The sequence below is a fragment of the Pseudopipra pipra genome, chromosome 7 (assembly GCF_036250125.1).
Source record: "Pseudopipra pipra isolate bDixPip1 chromosome 7, bDixPip1.hap1, whole genome shotgun sequence".
Lineage (NCBI taxonomy): Eukaryota > Metazoa > Chordata > Aves > Passeriformes > Pipridae > Pseudopipra > Pseudopipra pipra.
Window position 1 is genome coordinate 19,845,791 of NC_087555.1, and position 27,071 is coordinate 19,872,861.

General features: G+C 35.9%; 1 protein-coding gene across 2 annotated transcripts in view; it reads left to right on the forward strand.

Annotated features, from left to right (window-relative positions):
• The window catches only part of LRP2 (LDL receptor related protein 2), a 116,875-nt gene that overhangs the window by 37,871 nt on the left and 51,933 nt on the right, over nt 1-27,071 (forward strand). For both annotated transcript variants that reach the window (XM_064660950.1, XM_064660951.1), the window contains exons 12-32: nt 1,489-1,712; nt 2,496-2,702; nt 4,375-4,577; nt 5,217-5,357; nt 6,242-6,445; nt 7,338-7,530; nt 8,662-8,787; nt 9,082-9,212; nt 9,948-10,085; nt 10,982-11,263; nt 12,477-12,716; nt 13,350-13,469; nt 13,851-13,967; nt 14,642-15,019; nt 15,901-16,149; nt 17,062-17,273; nt 17,723-17,907; nt 18,812-19,040; nt 19,948-20,125; nt 21,764-21,892; nt 25,547-25,713. In XM_064660950.1, coding sequence (XP_064517020.1) covers nt 1,489-1,712; nt 2,496-2,702; nt 4,375-4,577; nt 5,217-5,357; nt 6,242-6,445; nt 7,338-7,530; nt 8,662-8,787; nt 9,082-9,212; nt 9,948-10,085; nt 10,982-11,263; nt 12,477-12,716; nt 13,350-13,469; nt 13,851-13,967; nt 14,642-15,019; nt 15,901-16,149; nt 17,062-17,273; nt 17,723-17,907; nt 18,812-19,040; nt 19,948-20,125; nt 21,764-21,892; nt 25,547-25,713 — 4,053 coding nt within the window. The remainder of the gene's footprint in view (nt 1-1,488; nt 1,713-2,495; nt 2,703-4,374; nt 4,578-5,216; nt 5,358-6,241; nt 6,446-7,337; nt 7,531-8,661; nt 8,788-9,081; nt 9,213-9,947; nt 10,086-10,981; nt 11,264-12,476; nt 12,717-13,349; nt 13,470-13,850; nt 13,968-14,641; nt 15,020-15,900; nt 16,150-17,061; nt 17,274-17,722; nt 17,908-18,811; nt 19,041-19,947; nt 20,126-21,763; nt 21,893-25,546; nt 25,714-27,071) is intronic.

The window sequence follows — 27,071 nt, forward strand, 5'->3', positions numbered from 1 at the left end:
AGAAGTGTAGTAAAAGCTATAGTTTATACGACAGTGCCATGCTGGTTCTGTTGGAAGGCACACTCACTGCACGACTGTCAAGTAGGACAAGATTTGTATGCACAATTTTTGACTTGTTCACAATTCTGGCATTTTGATTTTCACTGTAGTAGGTTCCCATTGCTGCAGTTATGTTGCCAATGGCTGAATTAAGTCAGAGTCAAATCTGCACTTTTGTGAGACAGGAGATTTATATGCTGTCTCTCAGTAAAAGGTATAAACAAAAGATAATATGAAGTTTCTCACTGTACACCCCAGATGCCAGGACTGCCTTTTATCTGCCCCAATATAGTTTAATACTAATTAATTAATTACAATTAATCTAATTAAGTCCAAGCTAGTATATCCAGATGAAAACAATAACATTTAGAATTTTCTTAAATGATGTATTTTTCCACCTGGTGTCTTAAAATAATAACATTATTAGGGCATTTTTGGTTGTCCTTTTTCAAGATTAATATGTAAACTAAGCCAGAAAATTGTGGGTTGTGTTTTGTGTCATCTTTATCTCATTTAGTGTACTGCCTGATAACCTAATGCCCATAAGCTCTTTCATCAACAGGGTTTCCAAAGAACAGAATAGACTGTCAAGTGGCTGTCTAGATTATTGGTACCTGAATCTGAAGAATATTTTAAATGATACTATTTCAGCTCTTATTTTTCTTGCATATATTTACTTGTGGTAATCTGTGTTTTCATTTAAATGCATTCCAAGCCTCATACTGTTGTTTCAAAAAAGTAACGATTTCTAGCTTTTCATATTACCCAGTGTTATAATCACATGATTTCTGGATTGTAGCACTGTGTTAGGACTGTTTGCTTCATGTAGCTCTGAGCTTGCTGATAAAATAACAACACTATTTCTTCTTGAGCATGATGCTGTTAAAATTAGCCTTAGGTAAAGGAGACCACAAGCTGAGACTTCTCCTTTCTATCAGGACAGAGAGCTTTCCCTTTCTTTCTGCATTTTGCAATTTCCCCTTAATGGTTGGTGTAGTAAGAGCTCCCCCTCTTGTTTCTGGTCACTGTTGAGAGCTTCACTAAAGCATGTTCATTTTTTATCAGTCAATGAAAGTACTGGGTTTTTCTTGATCCCACAAAAGCAAGATGGACTTTCCTCTTCTTTTTTTTTTTTTTTTTTTTGTGTGTGTGTGTGTTTTTTGGTTTTGTTTTAAATCGAGTAATTAGTCATGTTTGCTAAAGCACAAGGCTGCTTTAGAGTGTTACCTTGTCCATTTTGCAGAAATGCTAGTTGAAGGCAAGCTTCCTGCATTGTTTTCCAGATTTTTGCAAAAAACTGTAAGCTAAAGGGCAGCTTAGTGGGTAACTTGGTTGTAGGTGGTGGCCAATTACGGATCTATGCTCAATGTGATGATAAAGGACAAGTACCATGTGCCTTGTCATTAGCAAAACATCATGTGGGCACTGACAATATTTGTATTTTTTCAGGTTTTTTCTATTAATATTGATGGCTCTGATTTCCAAGAAGTATTAAATGTTTCAGTTGACACACCTGAAAACCTAGCAGTGGATTGGGTTAACAATAAACTATACGTGGTTGAGACCAGTGTGAACAGAATAGATATGGTTAACTTGGATGGAACAAACCGTGTGACTCTTATTGCTGAAAATCTTGGAAATCCTAGAGGAATAGCACTTGATCCAACTGTTGGGTAAGTGATACTTGCCAGGTAATGGTAAAGGATGTCAGAAATTCCTTTATACCCATGCAAAAGGAGGACAACTAAGAACAGCAAAGTGATCTTTTTAGAATCAGATATAAAATATTTTAAATATTTGCATTGTATCCTAACCTGTTCTGCACCTTAAGTTATGAGAGAGCTCTGCACTGCTTTTGTTGCCAGTGTGTGGAATCTGTTTCATGGCTGGAGTTGTACCTGGATGAGCAGCCCTGAAAATGGGAACTGTGGAATCGCCCTGCAGAGGAGCAGAAATTATCCTCAGAGATTTCTATTGTAATACCATCCATAGACCTCCAACTATATTAAATAAAGAGGTGGAATGAAGCCAGGAAAGTTAGAGTCTCCTAACCCGTGCACTTCGAAAGTGTATGTGAGCCACGAAAACGTGGATCCTCAGAAAATGGGAAGAGGAATTTCATGTGACTTGTAGTCTGGGCTGCTGCTTTCATAATGCATCTACTTGGTTCATTTCTGGCAGTAAACTTAAGTATGTAATTTAATAAGGAAAAAACAGTATTTCTGAGGTCTTTGGGGTGAAAGCATGTTTCTTTCTGGATTTATTCTTTAAAAGAAAATGCAAATTACTTCTTGTGTAGAAGGTACAAAGTATGTTTTCATAGTATGCCAGCTGAGAAACAAGCTCTGTCCCAAAAGGGTACTGGTTTTAAATTCCATGTAAAACGTTGGAGTTTCTTGTAAAATCTCCAGGAAACATGTCACACTTTTCTTTTTTCTTTTTTCTCCCCTCTATAGTTACCTGTTTTTCTCAGACTGGGACAGTCTTTCTGGTGATCCAAAAGTGGAGAGGGCCTTCATGGATGGCACAAATCGTCAGGATTTGATAAAAACAAAATTAGGCTGGCCTGCTGGAATAACTTTGGATATTGTGTCAAAGAGACTTTACTGGGTTGACAGCCGGTTTGATTACATTGAGACTGTAACTTATGATGGACTTCAAAGGTAGGATCAATATTGTTTCTTGGAGGTTACAGATATACTGATCATTTTGTATCCAGTTCAAAGAAAGAGTTGTCTAACAAAATGAGATACACAAAGGAGGAAAATTACAACATGAAGAATGTGATGCACCTTCATCTCTGTGGTGTTATGCTTCTTCTAGACAGTCCTTAATTCATGATTCATTGCCTTTTTTCTACCTTGAATACCCTTGCACTTATTTTATAATGTGCATTTACAGTCCGCCACTGCAATACACATTTTTAGAGCATTTGCTTTTTACTATTTTTTCAATTATATTGTCTTCCATCATAATTTCTTTGCATTTTTTTATGAATGAATTTATCTGAAATATTCCACACCAAAACACCAATTTATGGTTATTAAATGCTCTTCTTACATTTTATAAATCTTCGCTGTCAAAAATTAAGTCATCACTCCCTTATTGTGGTGCTGGGGAGTCTAAATCACAGCATGCAAGAAGGGAGTGCTTGAACTTTTATGAGACTGTGTCATACAGTATAGTGTTTAGAAGCCTACTTATCTCTGCATCTGTGATTAGTGTCAGTTATTCAAAGAGAAGAAAAAAAATGTCCTCTTTTGCATACCTTCTGTATACTGACTTGAAACACAGTCCCCTGCTCACTTGACAGGTTTATTGTTCAATGTATTTTTTTCACTTACAAAATTATAATGTTGTTATCTTTTCACCTTTACTAGGGTTTGTAAGATATATTTAGTAAAATAGATAAGACATGTTTAGTAAAATCTCTGGGGTTTGGTGATAAAAACTTATCCCTCACAGCAATACCAAAAATTGTGTAGGTGTTGTGCAAGTGGGCAAGAGGCAATGGCATAGTCTGTGAAAAATGTTAAAATCGATCTTACTGCCCACTTGTATCAAATCTTACATGTCTACAGCATGAACCTAAATCACCCAGGAAACTGTTAGAGTAGTGCTGTAGAGTTAGTCTGATTTCATAGGGCTTTCTTCATGACTTTATGAAAATAAAAATGTGGTGTCATTTTTATCTATTGTGTGAGGACTTACATGTTTGTTTTTATCTCCTAATATTTGTCCAGAAAAATATTGTCACAATATCTTTCATAGAATAAATACAATTTATTAGCATTTGATTTTCATTGGTTTTGCATGGGTGAGTAATTAAATCCAAAGGAAGTTGTTTGGTTTGTTTGTTTGTGGTTTTGTTGTTGTTGATTTTAGCTGGTTGCTTGGTTTTTTTACTGCATACATAGGATTTTATTTTTGGCCAGTGGCTGTTGGGGTCATACATTTTTTACATTCAAGGTTTCTTGAATATTTCAAATTGCTACAGATGTCTTTGATTTCCTCTGTTTGGCCTCTTTCTCCAATTTTTTCTCATTATGAATCTTTTTCTGCGTTTGTGAGTCATCACCTTTATTCACTGTGTTTTCTTGGAATTTGCTACTACTTTTGCTGTATTGTCACTGCTGTATCCTTTATGCTTATGAATCTTGTATGTTTATCTTCATCTCTTCAGTTTATTTGGTATTTTTCATTTGTACTTTGGTAGCGTCTCTGTTGAAACAAAAGCCAGTGAATGAATTAAAAATACTGTATCTTTTCTTCTATTAATAATGTTATTTTCTAGATAATATCTTGTAAATAATTTTCAAATCAACTTCATAACAGGAGAACTGTAGCTCATGGAGGCTCACTGATTCCTCATCCATATGGAATCACTTTATTTGAACACAACGTTTATTTCACTGATTGGACCAAAATGGCAGTGGTGAAAGCTAACAAATTTTCGGAATCTAACCCTCAAGTGATCTACCAGTCTTCACTGAGGCCTTATGGAGTGACAGTTTACCATGCTGCCAGGCAGCCATATGGTAAGACCAAAAGCAGATTATGAAGGGAGATTTAGGAACTATGTTACTAAAAGTTGGTAAAAATTATAAGACTGTTATTTTGGTATAAAGAACTAATAATTACAATACATAAATTTCTATTTTAAAACTGGGCTGATTTTTGTCACACAATGGTTTCATCCAGCTTCTGTAGCTAATGAACTGTCAAATGCAACATTTAAGAGTAGAGGGAACTTGGAGTCGTATTTGTTAGAGTCAAACTTGCAGTTTGATATCACTTGAGTGATATTGATGTTTGGGACTTTTTTCCTCAACACTGCAAAGAATGCATTGGGAAAGGCTATCAGTATTCAAGGAATTCTGTGAGATATAATTCTGAAATAGGTCTATATGCAGAAAACTGTAGCCCAAATTATAACCTTAATGCTGTGTACTGAGTGTCTCTGCACTGAGCTGAATACCTTGAATGATGGTTAACTCTGACATGATTTCGGTGCATTCCAGGGTAGAAATGATGAGGTGTGTTTTCCTTGTAATGTAACTCTCACATGGTCCACATGACTTATTGTGGATGTTGAAAAAATCCTGAAAAATCAAGATAATCATGCAAGTGGGTTAATATAGGAAGTTATAAACCTATCTTGCTCTATTATTTTCCAGCAAGAAATCCTTGTGGAACTAATAATGGAGGATGTGAACAGATCTGCATTCTCAGCCACAGAACAGATAATGATGGACTAGGTTATCGCTGTAGGTGTATTCTGGGCTTTGATCTACATGTAGATGGACGACACTGTGTTGGTAAGAAAATGCCTTGCAATTGTTGGAAATAGCACTATTCCATTAGCTCTAGAATGATGTCTTTTCTTCAATAGCTTTATGGGTTCAGTATCCTGAGGACTTCATGGTTTTTCACCAGAACTCTTTTTGACGGCATTAAATGTAATCATTTCTGCTGAGGTTCATTTTAAGCCACAGCAACTTAAACTCACCACCTTTAATGAGTATTTTAAGAGAGTTACGTACAGAATATGTGTAGACAGCTGTATGATAAAACTCTTAATCCTGAAATCAGGCATGAATGCTTGCTAATATGTAGCTTTAGCATTATTTTGAACACATGTGTTGAAAGCCTGCTTTCCTGTGCAGTAATGTGCTGATGAGGTTGGCCTTTTCCCTTTGAACACACATGGCAAGAATAAGAGATTTAGTTTTGGAGCTGTGGGTATCGATCAGTGATATTCTGCTTCCTATTTGAGTGCAGATGGAGGCTTACTATGACTATTGGCAAATTAAGACAGATATGTTGTCTGTAGTTTATAATTTTACTATTTGACCATGTGTTTATCTGGCTAGCCCAGGTATGGTCTGTTTGTATGGAGGCTCCACAAAGCCTGTGAGTTATTTTTTTATAGGTAACTGTAAAGAGGTAAGCACAGAAGATGATTTCTGCTTCCATAAGGGTAATGTTTGCTGTAAAAGTGTATTAGGACCACAGTAACAATGCAAGAGGAACACCTGACCACATCATGTAATATTCTGGTTTGGATTTTGTTTTTCTTCAATTTTTGGGTCTGTGAGTATTTAATCTCTGTTTTCCGATTCTTCTTTTTTCCTGCTTGCAGGCTATTAGCGTGGAAAATAAAGCTTGTGAATAAGTAAATACTGTGTCTGATCTTTTGCAGCTGTGCGGCAGTTTCTGCTGTTTTCATCCCAGATGGCAGTGCGGGGGATCCCTTTCAATCTCTCCTCCCAGGAAGACGTGATCATACCTGTAACAGGGAGCCCTTCGTACTTCGTTGGAATTGACTTCTGTGCTCAGGATGACACCATTTTTTTTTCAGACACAAGTAAAGATGTGATCTATAAACAGAAAACTGATGGTTCAGGTGAGAAACATACTTGGGAATTGTAGAGTAATTGTGGTAAGAAGAGTAGAAAATTTGTCTTTCTAAAGAGAAGCGTGAGAAGTCACATTGTGAGATATACAGACAAATCTCAGTGCCCTCCCAGTAACCTGGAAAATGTTTCTCCAAAATGTTTGTACAACTCATATTAGGCTTTTTGAAGTCTTCTGTTCTTTGACAAAGTTGCTGGATGTGTTTGGGAATTAACTATTTGTAGCACTTTTCACAACTAATTTTTACCCTCACCAGCCTGTTTATGCAGACAAGTATGCCTTTCAGTAGTATGAAACTCAGTTTCTATTTTCATTTCTCTGTCTGGAGAGCAGGATGTTTGTTATGACACTGTAATATAGAAAAAGAACATTATGTTTGTGAGACTTCTGGAAATCCTATTTGTGCTAGTGTCTCTCTACTATTTATAATGATCATCAAATATATATTAAATCAGCATATAGTCTTCTGAGCTTGCTTGCTGCCTTGGGTCAGGGTAATGGTAGACTGCAACTGACCTTTGATTTACTATGCAAAGAGTAGGTAAAGTCTGGCTGTTGAGCAAGATGTTCTTACTGCATTGACCTTACTGACCTCTGACCTTCATTCATAAAGCTCCTCTCAGTGTAAACTTAGTGACAGATTTTTCTCTCATCTTTGGCTAGTCTGTATTTCCCCTCTTTTGTGCTCCTGAACATACACCTTCTTTGTCTGGAACAAAGGGCACCCCTTCCTCCCCTTCTTTATTGTTCTTTATACTAAGTAGCACAGAGGCGGCATTTTTACGAAAGGGAGCCACAAGTTTTGTCAATAGAATACTGCATTCATGTTATTTCCTCTGTTCCTAAACATTTACAATCATCACGTGTGTTAAAAATTCTAGGAAGAGAGATCTTAACTGCTAATAGAGTGGAAAGTGTTGAAGATTTGGCCTTTGACTGGATCTCTAAGAATCTGTACTGGACAGACCCTCGATACAGGAGCATTAGTGTTATGAGGCTGGCAGATAAATCTAGGAGAGCTATTGTTCAGAATTTAAATAATCCTCGATCAATAGTGGTTCATCCTGTTGTTGGGTAAGTTTAGCTTTGATTCTCATTTTAACCTATATGTACAAATTTATGTTTTAAGCAGAATAGGTGAGATTAGATTTATATCTGATTCTGGATTTCTGTTCTTTTCAAAATACCATCTCTTTTCAGTTGTCTTGTCTTTTTTTTTGTTTGTTTTATTCCAGCCTAGGATTCAGCACCCAGAGGAAGGGGCAAGGTGAGGCAGATTCCACATGACAGAAGCACTCAAAAGCACCATTTTTTTTCCTTATCCTTTTGTTCATTTGTAAACAGGCAAAAGAACTTTGTTTCTTTGTATCGCTCAGATTAGAAAGCTATTTCTCATAGTTGAAAGATAAACTTTTCTAAATTATTTTTAATATATTTTCAATTCCCATGTACTGCTAATATTGGTACCGTAATTTTATCTGTCTGAATTTCCTTATTTGAAATATATTAGATACTACTGGCTTTGTTTGATACAAATGATAATAATGAAGCCCTGCTTTTCTTTGATGGAAATGCTTACCTTCAAAGTCTGTACTCTGTGTTATTTGCCAATGCCAAAACAGTGTTTCTTTCACAGCATTGTTTGGCTTCCTAATGCCATACTACTGAATTTCTTAATTCCTGGATGTTGGTTTTTCATGAGTAACCAAATACACTATTTTGGAAGTAAGCTCATAAAAACAGTGTTGAACTTAAATCCATGGGTATCCCAACGTTTTTTGTGGGCTGCTTTGTGAAGTTATTTAACACTACCTTCAACTCCTTGGCTATAGGCATAAATCAAATGGATCAGGAGAAAATTCTGTGTAATATTCATGCATACTTTTATCTCTAAGATGTGTTTTTCTTGATTCTTTTTCCCTATCAGTACCTAAATGAGAACGTTAACAATTTTAACCAACTTATGAATAATTAATATCTTAAGGGACAAACCACTTCCAAAGATTCTGAAAGTTGTATAATTAGGATAAATATTAATTGTTGGTACCACTGACAATTGAGGAGAGGGTCAACATACAAATGTACTTTTTTAGGTATATGAAAGATGTGGTACAAAGCAGAATGTTAATGCTGTTCAAATGTTTTGTCTTGTTTAATCACATTACATAATTTGTTTTATGTGTCTTTTGGCATGTGTCCTTTCAGGTATATATTCTGGACAGATTGGTTCCGTCCTGCAAAAATCATGAGGGCCTGGAGTGATGGATCCCATGCCTTGCCAATTGTGAATACAACACTAGGCTGGCCTAATGGCCTAGCCATTGACTGGAGGTAAGGGCAACACTGAAGGCAGAGGAGCTTTTTGAGCAAACATGTTTCTTCCTTTAAACTGTTAGGGATTAAAAATAAAGTAATTGTGTCATGTTGCATGCACTGGCACTTTGTACTGAAGACCTGAACTTTCCATTGTTTGAAAAGCCTTAAAATGTAAGGTTTTCTCAGAATTCCTCCTCATACACCCCAATAGCTTCTTGTCAGGTTTAAGATTATTATTTGAGAAAATACTAGAGCTTCCCAATTGACATAATCCCATTTGAAGAAATATGACATTTTCATTATTTTTAGCTCTCTAAGGCTGTACTGGGTGGATGCTTTTTTTGATAAAATTGAGCACAGCACCTTTGATGGGCTGGACAGACGGACTCTTGAACATATTACTCAGATGACTCACCCATTTGGCCTTACTATTTTTGGAGGTAAGTCTAGCATTGAAAAATATTATCTATTATTATCACAGACTTTTTTTTCATATGGTGATCTGTGAGTATGTGAGATAAAATAACATAGCCTTTGTAATACTGCTTTTCCTAAAGAGGCATTGTTGAAGTTTCTATTAAAAATATGTATTTAGTACTTCTTGCTTCTTTTTAGAACTGGTTTTATGTATATCTGTGTAGAAATACTTTGAGGCAGGTCAGTCAACTCATTTAGAGCAACAAGTCAGATATGCTGTGCTAATTATAGCTTCCAAGGTGGGCTACTTATGCTAGACAGACAAAGTAAATCACAACTCTAGAGATGGTAAAAAATTTCAGGATTTTAATAATTGTGCGTAGAGTTTATCACTGGATGTCAGTATATGACTCCTTTGGTTTTGTATAAAAATATTTTCAAAAATACTCTAAAATTTTCTGGAAAGTAGTTGTAATGAATACTTTTTAAATTGTCTTGGAATTTGAAATGTCAGTTGAGTTTGTTGTATTTCAATTTCAGTGAAATCTGAGAAGGTTTGATTTTTCTAAGTTCTGTCTGCCTATGACTGAAAGGCTGACTTTGACTGCATTAGAGTGATAAAAGTCCTTTTTTCTTTTTCATGAAACAGTTATGAAAAATGGTTAAATTTATATAAAAAGTCTTCCAGGGTTTTTCTCATTATGTTTGATCTTCTATGTTATATTGCTCTATAATATGTTGAATGTTTTTCAAAACAGGTTATGCCTATTTCAGTGATTGGAGACTTGGTGGAATAGTTCGAGTGAGGAAGTCTGATGGAGGTGAAATGACTATTATTAGGAGGGGCATTAGTAACATTATGCATGTTAAAGCCTACGACGCTCATTCCCAAATAGGTGAGCTCTTTTGTTGTACAGATGAAAGACGTGAAATAGGGAATAAGAAACAGAATATCAGGACAGCAGATTTCCACTTTCAGTTCTAGAAATGGCTTTACTGAATCGTAAGGGACATACAGGGGAGGCAGCATAGGCATTTGCAATCACACGTTGGATATTTCACTGTTTTGTGACTGTATTCAGTTTTCTTCCACCACCTCTGTTACTTTACTTAATAACCTTGTAAAACAAAATTATGATTCTGTTGTGTTTTGTGTAATTGTATCACCAATTACAACTTTGCATTTTTTTTTTTCTGGTAGAAGTTTCAGTTAAACTAATCTATTTATTTTGAGGAATTGGGTAAATGTTTATTAATCAAATTACTATTCTTCAGGCAATTACTATGCATAAATATCTAATTTTTTCTTATTTTCACTACTGAAATCAATGCAATTTCATGATCTAAACCAAGGATTCGGTATTTTAGTTAATTCAGTAAAGCACCCAATGCCTTTGTCAAACATACATACCAGGTATCAAGGCTCACTGACTATTTGGTATCCAAAGACTGGGTCAGGTCTCCCAGCCTTGGTCAGACAGATCTTCTCATTTGTGGTAGTCTACTTGTTTCCAGACAGTTGCTGAAAATTGTCAGAAAATTGGATGAAATTGAATAGTGTGTTCTTATCTTCCATAAACATTTGTGTCAGTGAAGAGTGTACAGAATGGGACACTTCTTATTTGTTACTACTACTATTGTTACTACTGTCCATGAACCTGACCCTGTTTTGTAGTGTATGCAAAACCAGGATTTGCTACAGCATCTTTTCTTACAGTGACTATGCACTTTTAATAGTTCCCAAGCTGTTACCATTAGTGTGTACATTGATCTTCTCTTATGACTTTTTAAGGCTCTAACTACTGTAATAGAGGAACAAATCCCAATGGAGACTGCAGCCATTTCTGCTTCCCAGTACCAAATTTTCAGAGAGTTTGTGGTTGTCCCTATGGCATGAAGCTGTCTTCAAATCAGCTGACATGTGTTGAAGATCCATCCAATGAGCCACCCACTTTGCAGTGTGGCTCCTACTCATTTTCCTGTGGTAATGGAAGATGTGTGCCACAGTACTATCAGTGTGATGGTGTTGATGACTGCCACGATAACAGTGATGAACAAAACTGTGGTTCTTCAAGTAAGTAATCCCTGTAATTTGCAGTTAGTGTTCATTATTTGCAGTTCAGGAACTTTGAGACAGTATGGCTTTGTTGGAATAAACCCCAATTTTTTAGGGTTGCGTCTGTGAATAAATCCTGAAATCTACCTGGGAGATTAGTTAATTTGGAAATTATTTGGAATAATTAGTTACTTTGGAAATTATATCACAGTATTACAGGATTCAATACTAGCTACCTAAACGATGCATGAAAATATTCAGATCTCACTAGTTCTCAAAATTCAATTTACAGTGTAACAAAAGTTTATCTTCTGAAAAGTTGTCTTTAGTCTTAGTTTTTTGTAAATTTTGAAAGATATTGGAATATCACATGCTTGCCTTATTGTGATGCATGGGGAGAAACAAACTGTCTTCAGAAGGTGAAGAGACATAGAAAATAACACTGTAAGGAATATAACAAAACCATATGCATTGCCTAACCTTCCTCTAAGATTAAAGTGACACCTTTCATTTCACTTAACATCTGAATAGAAATTTTCTGTTTTTCATTATATTTGGGCACTGCTGAACTATTTGTTACATCTGAAACTTTTATAATGAAGGGAATTAAATGCACATTGGTTCATTTCCTGATTTTACTGTAAAGTGTCTCACACAAAATATTTATTGATCAAGTAAATTGAGAGAACAGTGGGATAATTAGAGTTGATAAGATACTGAAGATATTTATGAATCTTTTATGACATAGCTGGTATTTCTTTCTTCAGAGTGTTAATTCTTCTAAATCACAAACAAGAAAGTGGGACACAATAATAAAATGTGCTCCTTAATGCAAAGGATTAGCTAGTATGACTAAGGTATAAACTCTTTCTTATTAGTGGGCTATTTAGAATAACTAGAATGTCTTTTGGGGAAAAGGAAAGTATAAAGCCAATGGCTCCTTGAAGAATTTACTTTTCTTGTTCTTTAAATTGTTTTGAAGGGCTTAACATTTTAATTTTCTTATTGCTTCTTGCAGTTTATAAAAGGTTTGTAAGTATTCTGTCCAGTTCTGCATCATGTTGCATAACAGACATTTTAATTCTAAGCACTGTGCATTTTAGAATTTGATGCATGTTTTAGACATTCTGTAAGTATACTGAATGTCCTGATTGCTCTGTCAGGAATGGCAAGTTTTGGAGATCTTTATAAAAGTGTCTTTCTTGTTTTGTTTTGTTTTGTTTTTTTTAAGACAATACTTGTGCTTCATCAGCTTTTACCTGTTCCAGTGGACAGTGTATTCCAGGTCGCTGGCATTGTGATAAACATAATGACTGTTTTGATGGCAGTGATGAATTGCATTGTCCTACACAAGGACCCTCTTCATGCCCTGGAACGCAGTTCACCTGTGATAATAAAAGATGTATTCCAAGAATCTGGCTTTGTGATACTGATAATGACTGTGGTGATGGCTCAGATGAAAAAAACTGCAGTGAGTATCGTGACTGTCTCTTGTTTTTATAAACAACTGTGTATATTGACATAGATATGTCTGTCGGTGTAAGGATGATAAATGAAATTGGGAAGAAAGAACTAATATTTAAATTAGACTAATATTTTGTAGTCCAGAGGATGTGGAAAACTTGTCTTATTTGAACTACCAGAGCCAAGTAGAATGCAGAAATGTAATTCAGAAAAATAGAAAGGTGCAAATGTGATAGTCACAATCACGGTGCCACATAATGTCATCCACTGTAATTTGCAGAAAAAGCAGCTAAAGCTTAGATGTTCTGAACGCTTACTTCATGAGTGATCTCAGTAATGACTAATGGTGTAGTCAGCTAATCTAGGCTGGAAGTTTTTACCAGCAGTAAGATATTAGGTTTTTCATATACTTCCTTTAGCATTATTTACCACTAAGTGGAATGTTCTGTTTATTTTCTATGAGTCTGAGCCTACATACGAATGGACCCGTTATTAATATATAAGTGCTTGTAATTTATATGATTGCTAGTTGCTGCATTATATGCTGCAAGTTAGTGATAAAGTTTTTCTACTGTTTCAGTATTGTGCTGATCTCAAAAGAGAAATAAAACACATCTGCATGTATTGTCATTATTAACAGCTTTTGCAGGTACTTGTGAACCCAGGCAATTTCAGTGTCCAGACCATCGCTGTATTGACCCATTCTATGTCTGTGATGGAGACAAAGATTGTATAGATGGTGCTGATGAGCATGACTGCAGTAAGTGTAACTTTATTTGTTGAATGCCTCTTTATTGTTTCCTCACTCTTGCCCCCTGAGGAGTCTGATGGTGACCTCATATTACCAGCTCCAACATAGCAGAATGCATAATAAGCCTATCCATAAATTAACCCTGTTTGTAATGCTTGTTTTAGCATGTTAGTAAACCCTTTGATCTCTAGGCTGGTTGTGGATGGTTGAAATCTGTTTCCTCCGGTTTCTGTAAATACCAAAGTCACGGCATTTTCTGTGTCTCAGGGAAATTATGGTCTTCAGTGGAACTGATACCATATCAGACTTGGGCACCTGTAGATAAACTCAGTGCAGTCTAACTCTGTAAAATAAATAAATAAATAACATCAATATTCTTTAATTTTGCAGTATATAACTGCAGTGCCACAGAGTTTAAATGTCTAAGTGGAGACCAATGTATCAGCACTTACTACCAGTGTGATGGTGTTTTTGACTGTAATGATCACTCAGATGAGACTGATTGCCGTAAGTATATTGATGCTGAAAGAAAGACTTCAGTTATTAGGTGATGCTTCTGGAAATTTCCTTTATCTGCTATATTGAATACTATCCTTAAAACTTCAATATTTTTTTTAGGGAAACCTGTCTATAAATCATTTTCCTGAGCAGAAATTTCAAACACAGTAGGTTCCTGCTCAAGAGTATCATAAAATCATAGAGTTGCCTGGGTTGGAAGGGACCTTAAAGATCATCTAGTTCCAACTCCCCTTCTGTGGGCAGGGACACCTTCCACTAGACGAAGTTGCTCAAAACCCCATCCGACATGGCCTTGAACACTTCCATGGACAGGGCATCCACAGCTTCTCTGGGCAACCTCTTACAGTGCCTCACCACCCTCACAGTATTTATTCCCAATATCTAATATAAACACAATCTCTGTCAGAGCACATATGTGTTTGTTCAAAATATAACAATAGTTAAATTGCCTTGTTTGCCACATTATAAAGTAGGAGTTAAATTGCTCAGATTTTGAAATGTCATGTAGATTGATTAACTGTGACTCTGTGGCCTGATCCAAAAGCAACACAGTTCTTAATAGTATTGTAAGTAGTTACGTAAGAAATTAACTGAACATAGTGATTTTGCTTCTTTGTCAAAAATGGAAACAGCTTCTGAACTGTTGAATGTCCCTGTTTTAGCTACAAGACCACCAGGGATGTGCCACCAGAATGAATTCCAATGTCAATCAGATGGCAGTTGCATTCCTGATAACTGGGAATGTGATGGTCATCTTGATTGTGCAGATGGCTCAGATGAACACCATAGATGTCCTGCCAGAACATGTCCTCCATCTCTTTTCCGCTGTGATAATGGCAACTGTGTCTATCGGGCATGGATCTGTGATGGTGATAATGACTGCAGGGATATGAGCGATGAGAGAGATTGTCCTACTCAACCTTTTCGATGTCCCAGCTGGCAGTGGCAATGTCCAGGTCACAGTATCTGTGTGAATCTGAGCAAAGTGTGTGATAATTCTGCTGATTGTCCCAATGGAGCTGATGAATCCCCACTGTGCAGTAAGTTACTGTTCAGGCATCTACTATAGTCTGCTATGTGTTATGGCTTCAGAAAGAAATGGAATATTCAGCATGCTTTATTTAGTGTTGCAGTGTTTCTATCAGAAATGTAAACACGCTGTAATTAGAGCTCAGATTACTCAGTGGAACTTGCTTGCAATGAAGGAGACCACAGTGATTGATGAATTCATTAGCTATGTCCAATCATGTGCTCTGAATTCCAGTGTGACTTCTACTGACTTTAAGTATAGGATTTTGTACAACGACATTGGAATGAGCTTTGTGTTCCTGAACACATTCACTAAAGCATAGTATGCTTTAAATGCAGATGAAATGTGATTCAGTCCTTAAAATTCTCTTTTAAATTTCTAACTTCAAGAATCATGAAAAAAATCTAGAAGCTCATGTGTAGCCAGAATTTGTATTTATGTTGATTATGAGTTGATTAAAACATAATCTTTTTCTTTCTTTCCTTCTTTCTTCTTTCTCTTTAATCAATGCACATTCTCAGATGAACCCCAGCCAGGTATGATTATAAACGATTTTAAATTATTATTTATTTATACAATTTTAGGTTTGGAGTGGCACAGTAAATTTTTGTGTATTTCTAGCTATTTTTGTAAAATTTGTTGAAATGGTTGGACAGCATTCACTTGACGGGATTCGATAGTACATGTTTTGTTGCTACCTGCTTTTATGTGCATTGTGTGTGTTACATTTTGCGTGAGGGTGGCAGTCCAGTCTCACACTGCATAACTGATGGTTCTGCAGTCATGTTTTAGCAGCAGTATTAGGCCAGTAATGCAATTGTAAAGAACTAAATTTAGCATAAGAAGCTTTTGTTGACTCTTTACTTATTTCGTTTCTCAACCCAATTTTAGATCAGGAGAGCTGTTCTGACAATAATGCTGGCTGCACTCATGAATGTATTCAAGGACCCTTTGGAGCTCAGTGTACCTGTCCTATTGGATACCAGCTTGCAAATGACTCCAAGACCTGTGAAGATATTGATGAATGTGACCCTCCAGGCTTTTGTAGTCAGCACTGTTACAATGAGAGAGGGTCTTTTAGGTGTTACTGTGATGAAGGATACATTCTAGAAACCAATGGGAGGACATGTAAAGCAGCAGGTGAGGAACATTGAGGTCAAATTAGAAAATGACAACAGGGTCTGGAAACTGTCCAGCTTTGCCATTTTAATGTTGTTTTCTTTTAAAAGAGCTATTGTAAACACCCACTTAGAGTTGTTCTTGGCAGATGACCTTGAGTATTAAAGCTGTCAGCTGAGGAGTTAAATGGAAACTGATACAGCCTTGCTGCCAGTTGTTCTGTCTCTTACGTAGCATAGTGGCAGTATGTAGGAGTTATATACCCAGTGGAATTTGTCACCACAGGTTTCCTGATTTAGGGTTATACTCAGGTCATGGAAGACACTTGAATTTTACCTGCATGTAAGTTTGGCCCTTACTAATAGAGAATTTCTCATAGTTTGCTGTCTTCAGGTTGCTGCTCTTCAGCGGTTTTTCAGCATCTTATCAGTGTAAGCAGCTGCACAGCAGTCTGTGGCTTTCCTGTAATGTTTCTTGTTCCCATGCAGACTAAAGGAGGGGAAAAAAGAGCAGGCAGGTTACAAAGGAGGAAGAGCCAGGCTGCATAGATTAACTTGTGGTACAAAAAGCTTTAGGGGTTGAATCAGGAGTGGGATATAAGAGAGGTTTATGGAGAAATGAGTGTTGGATGTCAGCAGCAAACTGGTTAGACAATGGGGAAGAAGACCTGAGGTCCAGATATGAGCCTAGAAAAGAAGTCTGTAGAAAGAGTGATGGAGAAAGGATGGAGAAAAGCCAAGGTAGATTAAAAAGTCAGGGTGGACAGACTGAGTATGGTAATATATCTTGGCCTGTGAATTGATTTGAATTTTTCCTTTCAATATGTATATATTGATGCTATAAAGTCATGTAAAATTATTCAGTGTTTCGTTTTCTCACAGAATTACTGTCGAATAGCTTATTGTTTTATTTTAATTTCTATTCCTTTGACAGAGTCTGGGAATCTTCTTTTGCTGGTGGCAAGTCGTAACCAAATCGTTGTGGATAACATCACTTCTCAGTCACACAGCATTTATTCTCTGGTTCGGGATGGGACCAATATTGTGGCTATTGATTTTGATTCAATCACAGATCGTATCTTTTGGTCTGATACAACACAGGATAAAATTTGGAGTGCTTATCAAAATGGGACTGACAGAAAAATAGTAAGTTTTGCTGAGTTTTTCTATTCTTTTGTGTAGAGAAAATTAAGACAATGTTTCTTCATTTAACAAAGGGGAAGAGAAAAATCCAAACATAGTAAGAAGAGAGGTAACATAGACAAATTGAAACAACTTTGTAGATGCTAAGCCAACATTTCGTACAGCTTTTTGAAAAAGAAAACTGAATACTTTCAAGAAGCCCTTTTTAACATCAGACTATGAGCTGATTTTTCTATTAGTAAATGATAGCTTCTTCAATAGACCTTAGGAAGTTAGTAGGAGTGTTTGGATTTATGCTTTGCCAGCACTTTGAGTATGTACATCGTGACTCATTCTGCATATTAGACCTGGAAAATGTTGGAGATTTGGTTCCCCATTTTCCATATCTATAGAACCGTGAAGGGTAAAAATTTATCAACTTCCCCCCTCCTCCTTTTTTTGTTATTAAACAGGTGTTTGACAGTGGTGTCACCGTGACTGAAAGTATAGCAGTAGATTGGATAGGTCGTAACCTTTACTGGACAGACTTTGTTCTGGAAACAATTGAAGTCTCTAAACTGGATGGGAGCCACAGGACTGTGCTGCTCAGTGAAAATATAACAAACCCAAGGGGACTAGTGTTAGATCCCAGAACTGAGTAAGATTTTTTTTTTTATGTTTTGTTTTGAAAAGATTAATATTTTATGATGCAACTATTAAAATTTGAGATCTACCCAAATTGTATTGTAATTTTAAATTGCAAGCAGAAGAGAAAACTTAAAGCAATTTTTAGAAATAGTGTGTTTGCAGAGTTGATTTTATATTTAAAGTTATGCGGTAATTATTGGTGATCTGTTGCTCTGTTTCACTGTGACAAGATGGCTTTTTTCCTATAATAGATTTTCCTACATTTTCTTCCTAGTTAAGAAATGTTAATTCAAAATTATGGTGTATCATTTCACTTAGTGAAACTTATATGTGATTTAATGTCATATGCCTCCTTTCATAGCCCCAAGTCCAAAATAATTATCTATGTTGTATTAATGTTATCACAGAAGTACCTTCTCATTTCAGACATCAGGTGGCATAGAGTTAATGAAATGTGATGATTTGAACTGTCCATGTGCAAACTTTTACTTTTTTTTGCAGCCTTCAGTGCCTTGAACTCTGTTTACTGCCAGCCACGTGGGGCTCTTCATTTTTAGTGCTGTTAACATTGTCACTAACATTATAAAAGTACAAACCTGTATCAAATTATTATATAGCAACCAGAGAATCAGATTATAATCAACAGTGAAAAACAGGGACACCGGTAGCTTCTATATGCTGCTATTACTGACAAATGGAAACAGCAGTAGAAGTGTTAAAAGAATTTTTACAACAGGAATTACGGTAGTATCTCAAGTAAGCATATTGGTGAAATAAATAATTTCAGTATCATTGTGTAGGACTGTTCTTAAAAAGGTTATTTCTATTTTTGATCTAGTGAGTCTTCATGTAACATTTCTCAATAGGCAGCTAGATTTTTTCACAGATTGGTAACCATACGTTACTTTTTTCAGTGCTCATGTAATGTTCTGGACTGACTGGGGCCAAAACCCTCGGATTGAAAAATCCAGCATGGATGGCAAAATGCGCACAGTGATTATTAATAATAAAATCTACTGGCCCAATGGACTTTCCATTGATTACCCAAATAGACTTCTCTATTTTGCTGATGCTTATCTTGATTATATTGATTTTTGTGATTACAATGGAAACAACAGACGGCAGGTGGTTGCAAGCGATCTGGTAAGACATTAAAGAGAAACTGCTGTTTAGATCATTCTTATCTGTTCTATCTGCACACATGAAGTCTGAAGGTGACATCTGGCACTGCTTCTACCAGGTGGTGCATTTGCTGTAGGCAAATGTACAAAAAGCCTGAAAGAACTTTTCCCAGTCACTTTTTGTGAGTGATTATTGGTACTGTTCTTGACAGCACTGAAGGATTTTGTGCTACCAGGACTTGCTATGTGTGGCATCTTCATGAAGGCCATCCCTCTTATAATCTCTCAATGAAGAGCTGCTGGCAGCTTGTAGCCCCATCTCTGTACCAACACAGTGGTTCACATGTTCAGTTGGTACACAGAAACTTGTATAAATAACCACATGGATGTTTTTAAGAATTGACCCTTGGGGCTTTTACTGTTGACTGGAGAGACAATTTGTATGAAATGGAAACCAAGGCAATCTTTCCGCCCCTAGTTAGCTGAAATTTAGATAAGCCACCTTCTTTGACCCTCTGGTAAATTTTAGGGGAGCGTATCAGGGATGCAAGTTCTTGAAATGTCTGTAACTCTCACTAGACATTTCCTGTTGTGCTCCTGAAAATCTACAGTGGGGTCTTTACCTGTTGGTTCCCTGTGTTCTGCCCTATAGTTAGACTGCTGTGGTAATTCCTCATTCTATTCATCTCACAAGGTCCATATAGCATTTTAATTTTTTAAAAAATTATATTTTCCCCATAATTAACGTCTTGTTTTCAGACAATAGATGGTATTTCATATTCTTTTGCTGAAAAATATATTTTAGACATGGCTACTTCAATATTTATTTATTTATTTAAAAAACATGCTAGGCTCTGTTGTTACTTCATTGCAAGCTTTAAATATGCAAATCTCCAGAACTAAACTGATGAACAACCTTGCCTTTTTAGATATTGCAACATCCACATGCTCTAACTGTCTTTGAAGATTTTGTGTACTGGAGTGACCGCTATACTAACCGAGTAATTCGAGCTAATAAATGGCATGGAGGAAACCAGACAGTTATGATTTATAACATTCACCAGCCTTTAGGGCTTGTGGCAGTCCATCCTGTAAAGCAGCCTGATGGTAAGTTCATCAAAACAACTTTGGTAATTGCAGAAATAACATGCAGTACCATCATGCATTGGCACAGTGAGAATCAGCCTTGTCAGCAAATGGGCTGGGCTAAAACAAGCAAATAATTCAAACAATTGACTTGCAACTGGCCAAACTGGTATTAGGGAAAGTAACCACCTAGGCAGCATCTAAGGATAATGACTAGCCAAAAAAAATAATAGGGAAATAGTATGTGTCATCTTTTTGCAGTTTGCTCTGAATGTTTTTGTAAGACAATTGGAGCATTTTTGGAAAGTATTTTAATTGTAAAAATTTCTGTGTTTGACATACCAGACTCAATTTCTTGTGTGTTAATAATACAATTATTTTTGAAAAGATGACTGTCATCAACCTTCTCTGAAAGTACTTCTGCATTATTTTACTCAATGAAATAATCATAAATACTCAATAATCATAAATAAACCCCTTCATTGCATTAAGTATTCCCTCTAAGATCTTATGCAGGGGATCTTTTGCAGCTGAAAGACTGTAAAAAAATTTTTTTTTATTTCTGTTAGGTAGAGATATCCTTCAAATCCTTTATATCGCTGGTAGAGAAATTTCTTTCTTTTTCTTTGTTGTTTTAAGTTAGTACATTTTATGATTTTTCATTTTAAATTATTCTGTTGTACTTTATGTGGCCAGACAGAGAAGGGAATAAATCACTTGCAGAATAGCAAAACATGCTGATGTTTACAAATGAAGAAATAGTTATTTGCAGATTGAAATTCCAGATGCAGTATTAAAACTGTCATCCACTTTCCTTTTTTGTAAATCATTAGATCTTACACCAACCAGCGTTTAGTTTCATAATACTGATGAGCTGAATAATTTTCTTACAGTTTGATTTCTGAGTTTATGCTGTGGTTTTATTGTCATGCTAATTTGTTTTCAGTTCCTGTTAGTTTTTATTTTAGGAACAATTGCACAAATTCCTGGAACTTCCAAGCTTCTTAAAATAAGGTCTGCTGCAATTGCTAAGGATATACTCAAAATCTGATTTTTGTTTTCTTATGAAGATGGCTCATCCTGAAAAATCCTCTTTAGCAGCAAATTTGTGGAAGTGATCTAGGTTGAATTTTAGTGTATAGTAATAATAGCAGCCAGGAGAGATCCTCTTAGCTGTCTTTTTTTTGGCATTTTACAACTTTAAACTGGCAGTTTCAAAGCGATCCAAGAAATTTAGCATTGAACTCCCACTGTCTTTGAACAAGACATACCAACTATTTTCTCTTTGGTTTCTCCAAGAAGTCTCAGTAAATAATTTAAAATCCCCATCTAGAAAGGTTATAATAATCAAGGACTGAAAATCCCATAGGCCTCCTGGTGCAGTTAAGAAAAGTCTGAAATGGAGTTTGAAAGATTTTCTATGATGCATAAAATTTGAAAAGACCACTATGATAATAGTCCTTATTTTACATGGAAATTTGTATCCTGTTATGAGTGTATTATATAGCTTGTGGTTCTTGGAAATTATTTCATTTTTTTAATTCTAAAGAAATAGCAAAATTTAGTGCTGAGTTGATATTACCAGGAGCAATGAGACAGAATATTCTTTCCAGTCATTCATATTGTTACAGTTGCTAATAGTTCCTTTTTAAATTTTAGGTATTAATTCCTGCGCATCGTCCCCCTGTAGCCACCTCTGCTTGCTTTCTTCATCTGGACCGCTTTTTTTTTCCTGTGCTTGTCCCTCAGGATGGATCCTTTCTCCTGATAACAGGAACTGCATGAGAGGTAGGGCAGTAATAATGAAAGACCCAAATGCTGTCAAGTATATCTCTCTCTTAGGCAAAAAGCATACTTCAGTGGGCTGCTGCTCATGAAATCAAAGTTTGGGGCCACTTCAGGCAGCCTTCATTTAGGACACATGTAATGTACTTGGCCTAAAGGTTTGGAGACAGGTTTGAGAAACAACTGAGTCAGAGATTCAGGTGCTTCATTTGGGAAAAATCGATGAACTCAATTTTCTTATAAGCACTTTAAAGAAGCCACATTTTAAAATTTCTCACCACATTGAATGTTTTGCTGTTGGAATACTTCTGGAAGGAATTTATTATCAGTTAAAAATGAAAACATACCCTGGCAGATCGTTGTGTTCATTATAAGTATTCAGCTCAGAAACATGTTTTTAAGAGTTGTAATTGTAAGAATGTTGAGATGCAGGACTAGAGGGGACTCCCTTGGTTACTCAAGTTTGTTTCCTTCTTGCCCTTGACCTCGTGTCATATGTCCTCTTTCACCAGTCAAGCTCTAGTTTTAGATTAATGTGGGTTCTTGCCAGAAATTCACTGAACTTCACAATTTGGTGTTTGGAAACCTGATTTTTTTTGTTCAAATGTAGTATCTTCCCAGTTTACTCCCATTTCTGATGCCATTTTTGTCCTTCGGGATAAATAGCATTAGTAGTTCTCCTTTAGCATTGGTATATGTTTTGTGGTGTATATTTGAAGTGGCTATCCTATTCTTTCTCAGCCTTATTTTGCTAAGAAGTAAGTTATGATCTTTTGGTTTCCTCTAATCAGGAGAGATGTTCTCCCTGTTTCTTATGACTCTCTTCAGCCTATCTGAACTAATGCATTTTGAAATTCATATCAGAATTTCTCATTTTGAGCTTTTTCCCCTCCCCTGTGTAAAATATTGGTATGCCAAATGCAGAAGGTCTAGAAACACAGCCTAAAATTACATGTACATACATGCGATGCAGCTGTAACAGAACTAACCTTTACAAACAAAATGTGGTGTCAAAATGTTCTACTGAACTTTCTTTGAATAGTCCACAATGATTTGTAAAAATTATTTAACCTGTTCATTTAAAAAGAAATTTCAAAGCACTGGCAGGCAACTTGTGACTAGAAATTTAACCACATTGCTGCTGTCAGATGAAGCATTCATTATTAATTTTTTCATCATTGTACAGATATCAAGTGTATTGGTGTCTCCCTGTATAGGGAAGCTTCAAATCATTGAAATTTAAGTAGAAATTATCTTTGGGATAAGCTAACATTAGAAATCTCTGTCCATCAAAAAATCCTTTTCTTTTAAAACTATCTAAATGTTAAAGGCCATATCATGCTCTTTTCCTGCTCGTTACTTAGCTGTATGTTCTTTAAAGGGTTGTATTGCATTCATATTTTTCTGAACAGCAGCAAGGGAATTACCAATTTATATGATCTGAAATGAAGTGCAAATTTGAAGAGGGTTTCTTTTAGAAATCTGCACTTGTTTTGTTATGTGCGGGTTTATAGAGGGATCATAATGAAAGAAATGGAACATGGCAGGGATGAACCACATGCACATGTAGAGGTTGACCCAAATCTGCCACTGAATTGAACTATTGCCAGTTGTTTACTTCTTGCATGTTCTAAATTTCCCTTTGTCTGCTTAGGTACAGTTGTGTCCCTTTTAGAAATTACATAATTGTTCAATATAAACTGTGTAAGAAAGAGATGGAAGTATCCTTCTGTAAAGCACAGTTCTTTTAAACTATATGGGATTATTTTATTCTTTTTAGATGGAATTTATACAGTTAAAAGAGTATGTAGAAAACATCTACAGATGTGGGGAATTAAAAAAAAGGATATTTGCTGAAGGTCAGTACATCAGCAAAAGTTAAAAAATATATATTGGGTTTTTTAATGGTAAAATATTTTAATCATTGCTAATGACTAATGTCCCTGCTGATGACAGGAGGCTTGGAACTAGATGATCTTTAAGGTTGTTTCCAGCCCAGGCCATTTCATGATTACATGGGAGTAGGCAATTTTATTTCTTTTCTAATTTTTACTGTTGTCCTTATCCTTGCTGTCATTGTTTACTTTATTAGGCCAGCACAGTCTTTCAGAAGAGAGGTTAAACTGCACTGCATGCATTTGATTGCCCAGTGTCTCTACAAACAATGATATTGCTGGTCTCTGCCTACTTAGTTTGCATATTAAACACTACTAACTTCATGTGGATGGAAAGGCATTTATTCTAGGATTGCACCATTTTTTAGCTTTGTATAAGATGAAGAAATCTTGCCTTTGCACTTTTAAACAACATTTCAGGTTGATTTTAAAGATGGTAATGTAGCAAGCTTGGAAACAAAGAAGTGACTTTGTGTATATTAAAATATTATATTAAAATGGTACATGTGCATATTTCATATAATACATGAATTTTATATAGATTATAATTTGTCATGTAAATTGTTTAAAAATTGCAGAAGTTATATTAATGTCTATCTGATGAAGCTACATAGGTTTTTAAATCTCTGTAGCTCAGCAAATTTGCTCTATTGTCCATCTTAAAAGTGAGGAATAATCAGATTGTATAGATTTACATAGGTGTAAAACTCAAAGCAGTAAATCAAATTTGACAAATACTTCCAGCAGCCAGAGAGAAGTATGGAGAATAATTTTTGAGATGTGCAGTGATGCTGTGATTTGTGGGTTTTCATGTCAAAATTTTCACTGTGAAATTTATATAAATATTGCAATTAAGCAGCCAGTGAAGAAAATCCAATCCAAACAAACAAGTCTTTGATCTGTTATAAAAGAGGAAATGGGTTATTGCTACAGCAGCCCATTTTCCTACTAAATGGTAACTTGTGCCTATGGGGAGAAGAGGCTAGAATTTGTTCTCCAAAGACAAAAGGATGAGGAAGAGGGGAATCAGCGTTCAGAACATGCTCTTCCCCTACTCCTTAGCAGATGAGAAATGCAGTTACTGAGTCTCACTTTACAGCTCTCCAATGCATTTTCTCAGATCACCTGACTAGCTGCCTGTTGTTAATAAGATTTAAGCATGACAGTACAAGTTTACCAGAAAGTAAATATACTATAAGGGAGTATGTCTACTCCCTTAGGGATAAAACAGGAAAACACAACACTGCAGTTATATTTAATAATGAAAATCAGCAGTTGCTGCAGTGACATTATTCTATGCTTGTGAGTCCTGCTTAATAGCCATTAGAACCCATCACAGGCAGGTCCTGCAGAATCTCAGAGCTTTGCCTGCCTGGTTCCCATCAGGTCATGCACAATCATCAGAGCTTTGTCCTGATGGTTCCCATTCTCAGAGATTTGTAAAAGCTGCTTAGAGCAGCTGCCTTGATGTCCTTCTTCCCTTGGCTAGCAGTGAGTGATCCTGCTTTATTTACTTCCTTCCTCTCAGAATTTGCATTGTGATTGCCCAGTGCTGAAACTTTAAATGTTACAACAATTTCAGTAATTGATAACCTCGCTCCTAGTGAGGGATCAAACTTCTAGGTAAGTGGTTTCAAAGCACCACTGGTAAAATTGAACCCTTCTCAGCACCAGGGAACTTCTGTGTGGGAGCGGGAAAGCATATTATAATGACATTTTCTTGAGCAGAAGCAACTCTGAGTTACACTGTATGTTTTCACAGTTGAACACCCTTTCCTTATTGCTGTAAGAGATAATATAATTTATGGAATTTCTCTGAACCCTGAGGAGAAGACAAATGATGCTATGGTTCCAATAGCAGGAGTTCAAAATGGTGTTGATGTTGACTTTGATGACTCTGAGCAGATGATTTATTGGGTTGAAAATCCGGTAAGTTAGTATTTGGGTTCCAAATGTGCATTAAATTAAGACTTCTTATTTTAAAAAGTGTTTTGGACTGCAATATATTAGCATTGCTGATAAGAATTTTGATAAAAATAATAGAAAAGAATGCAATGGTGGGGTTTTTAGGTTTTTGGTTTGGTTTGGTTTTTTTCCCCACTAGGACAAAATAAAGACACTTCATCTCTCTTATAAAGTCGTTCTTATCTTTGGCAGCAGAAACATTTGATTAATGTTTTTTCTGGCTCAGAGACATGAACAGGAAATATTGGAAAGCATTGACAGACCCACACTCTCAGCCCTCCTGTACTATAGTCCACTCTCTCTCCTCTCTCTTGACTTAGGACTTAATTCTGCAAACACGGCCACAGCACTTCTCCATGGAAGTAGTACACTGGACACTGTGGCACTTAATATTAGAATGAATGTGTATGCATCTGATCTGAGCACTTAATGAAGTAACATAGTAGAGAGGCACCTTTTCCTTTAAACAGAAAATTGTTGCAAAGTCACAACAATTTCCAGGTAGCACATATGAGGCTTATAGATCTAAAAAGTAATTTGAACTAATTTTTAATAGTTGATTATAATTGTTTGATGAAGTGTTTTTATTGCTGGTCCTGAACAAGGAAATGATATGTGTTCCCTAAGCCTAATTTGTCACTAAAAAAAAAAAAAATCCAAATTTTTGCAGGATGGACACTTAAAAAGAAAAAAATCTATGGTAGTCTGGGAAACAGATGAGAGAGGACACTACTGATTCAACAGTACGTGTTAAGTCTTGGAAGCATAAAAACAATTCTTTTTTTTCAAGAAAAACAGTGCTTAGGTCCTGGAGAAGTATGATGGTAGATAAGGAGATTTATATAATTATATAATTATATAATTCACACAAACCTGTTATGTTTCATCCACACACAATTTTTGTGTTTTTTTCCCAACTTGTTTTCTTTACATTTTTCTTTACATCTTTGAAGTAAATATAATTTTAAAAACTACTAATTAATAAGCCTATTCCATATCGCTCATAAAGAAACTATGATTTATTTAATTATTTATTCTTTTAAAGTTAGAATATTTAGTTCCAATGAAGTATTTGAATAGACCTATTTAAGCAAGCTTTTGCCCAAGAAACTAGGTAAATACTCAGGAATCTATTTCATTCTTCCTGCAGTCTGAAAATATGTTTCTGACAGACCTCAGCCAGCAGATACAGCTGACATATACAAAAGCCTTTTCAGTTCTGTAGGAGGTCAAGGGCTGATACATCCATTACCAGCGCTGGCAAGTGAAATGCCAGGTGCCTTTGCAGGCTGAGTGTGGGTATGTGCTCTGTTTTAGTTAGG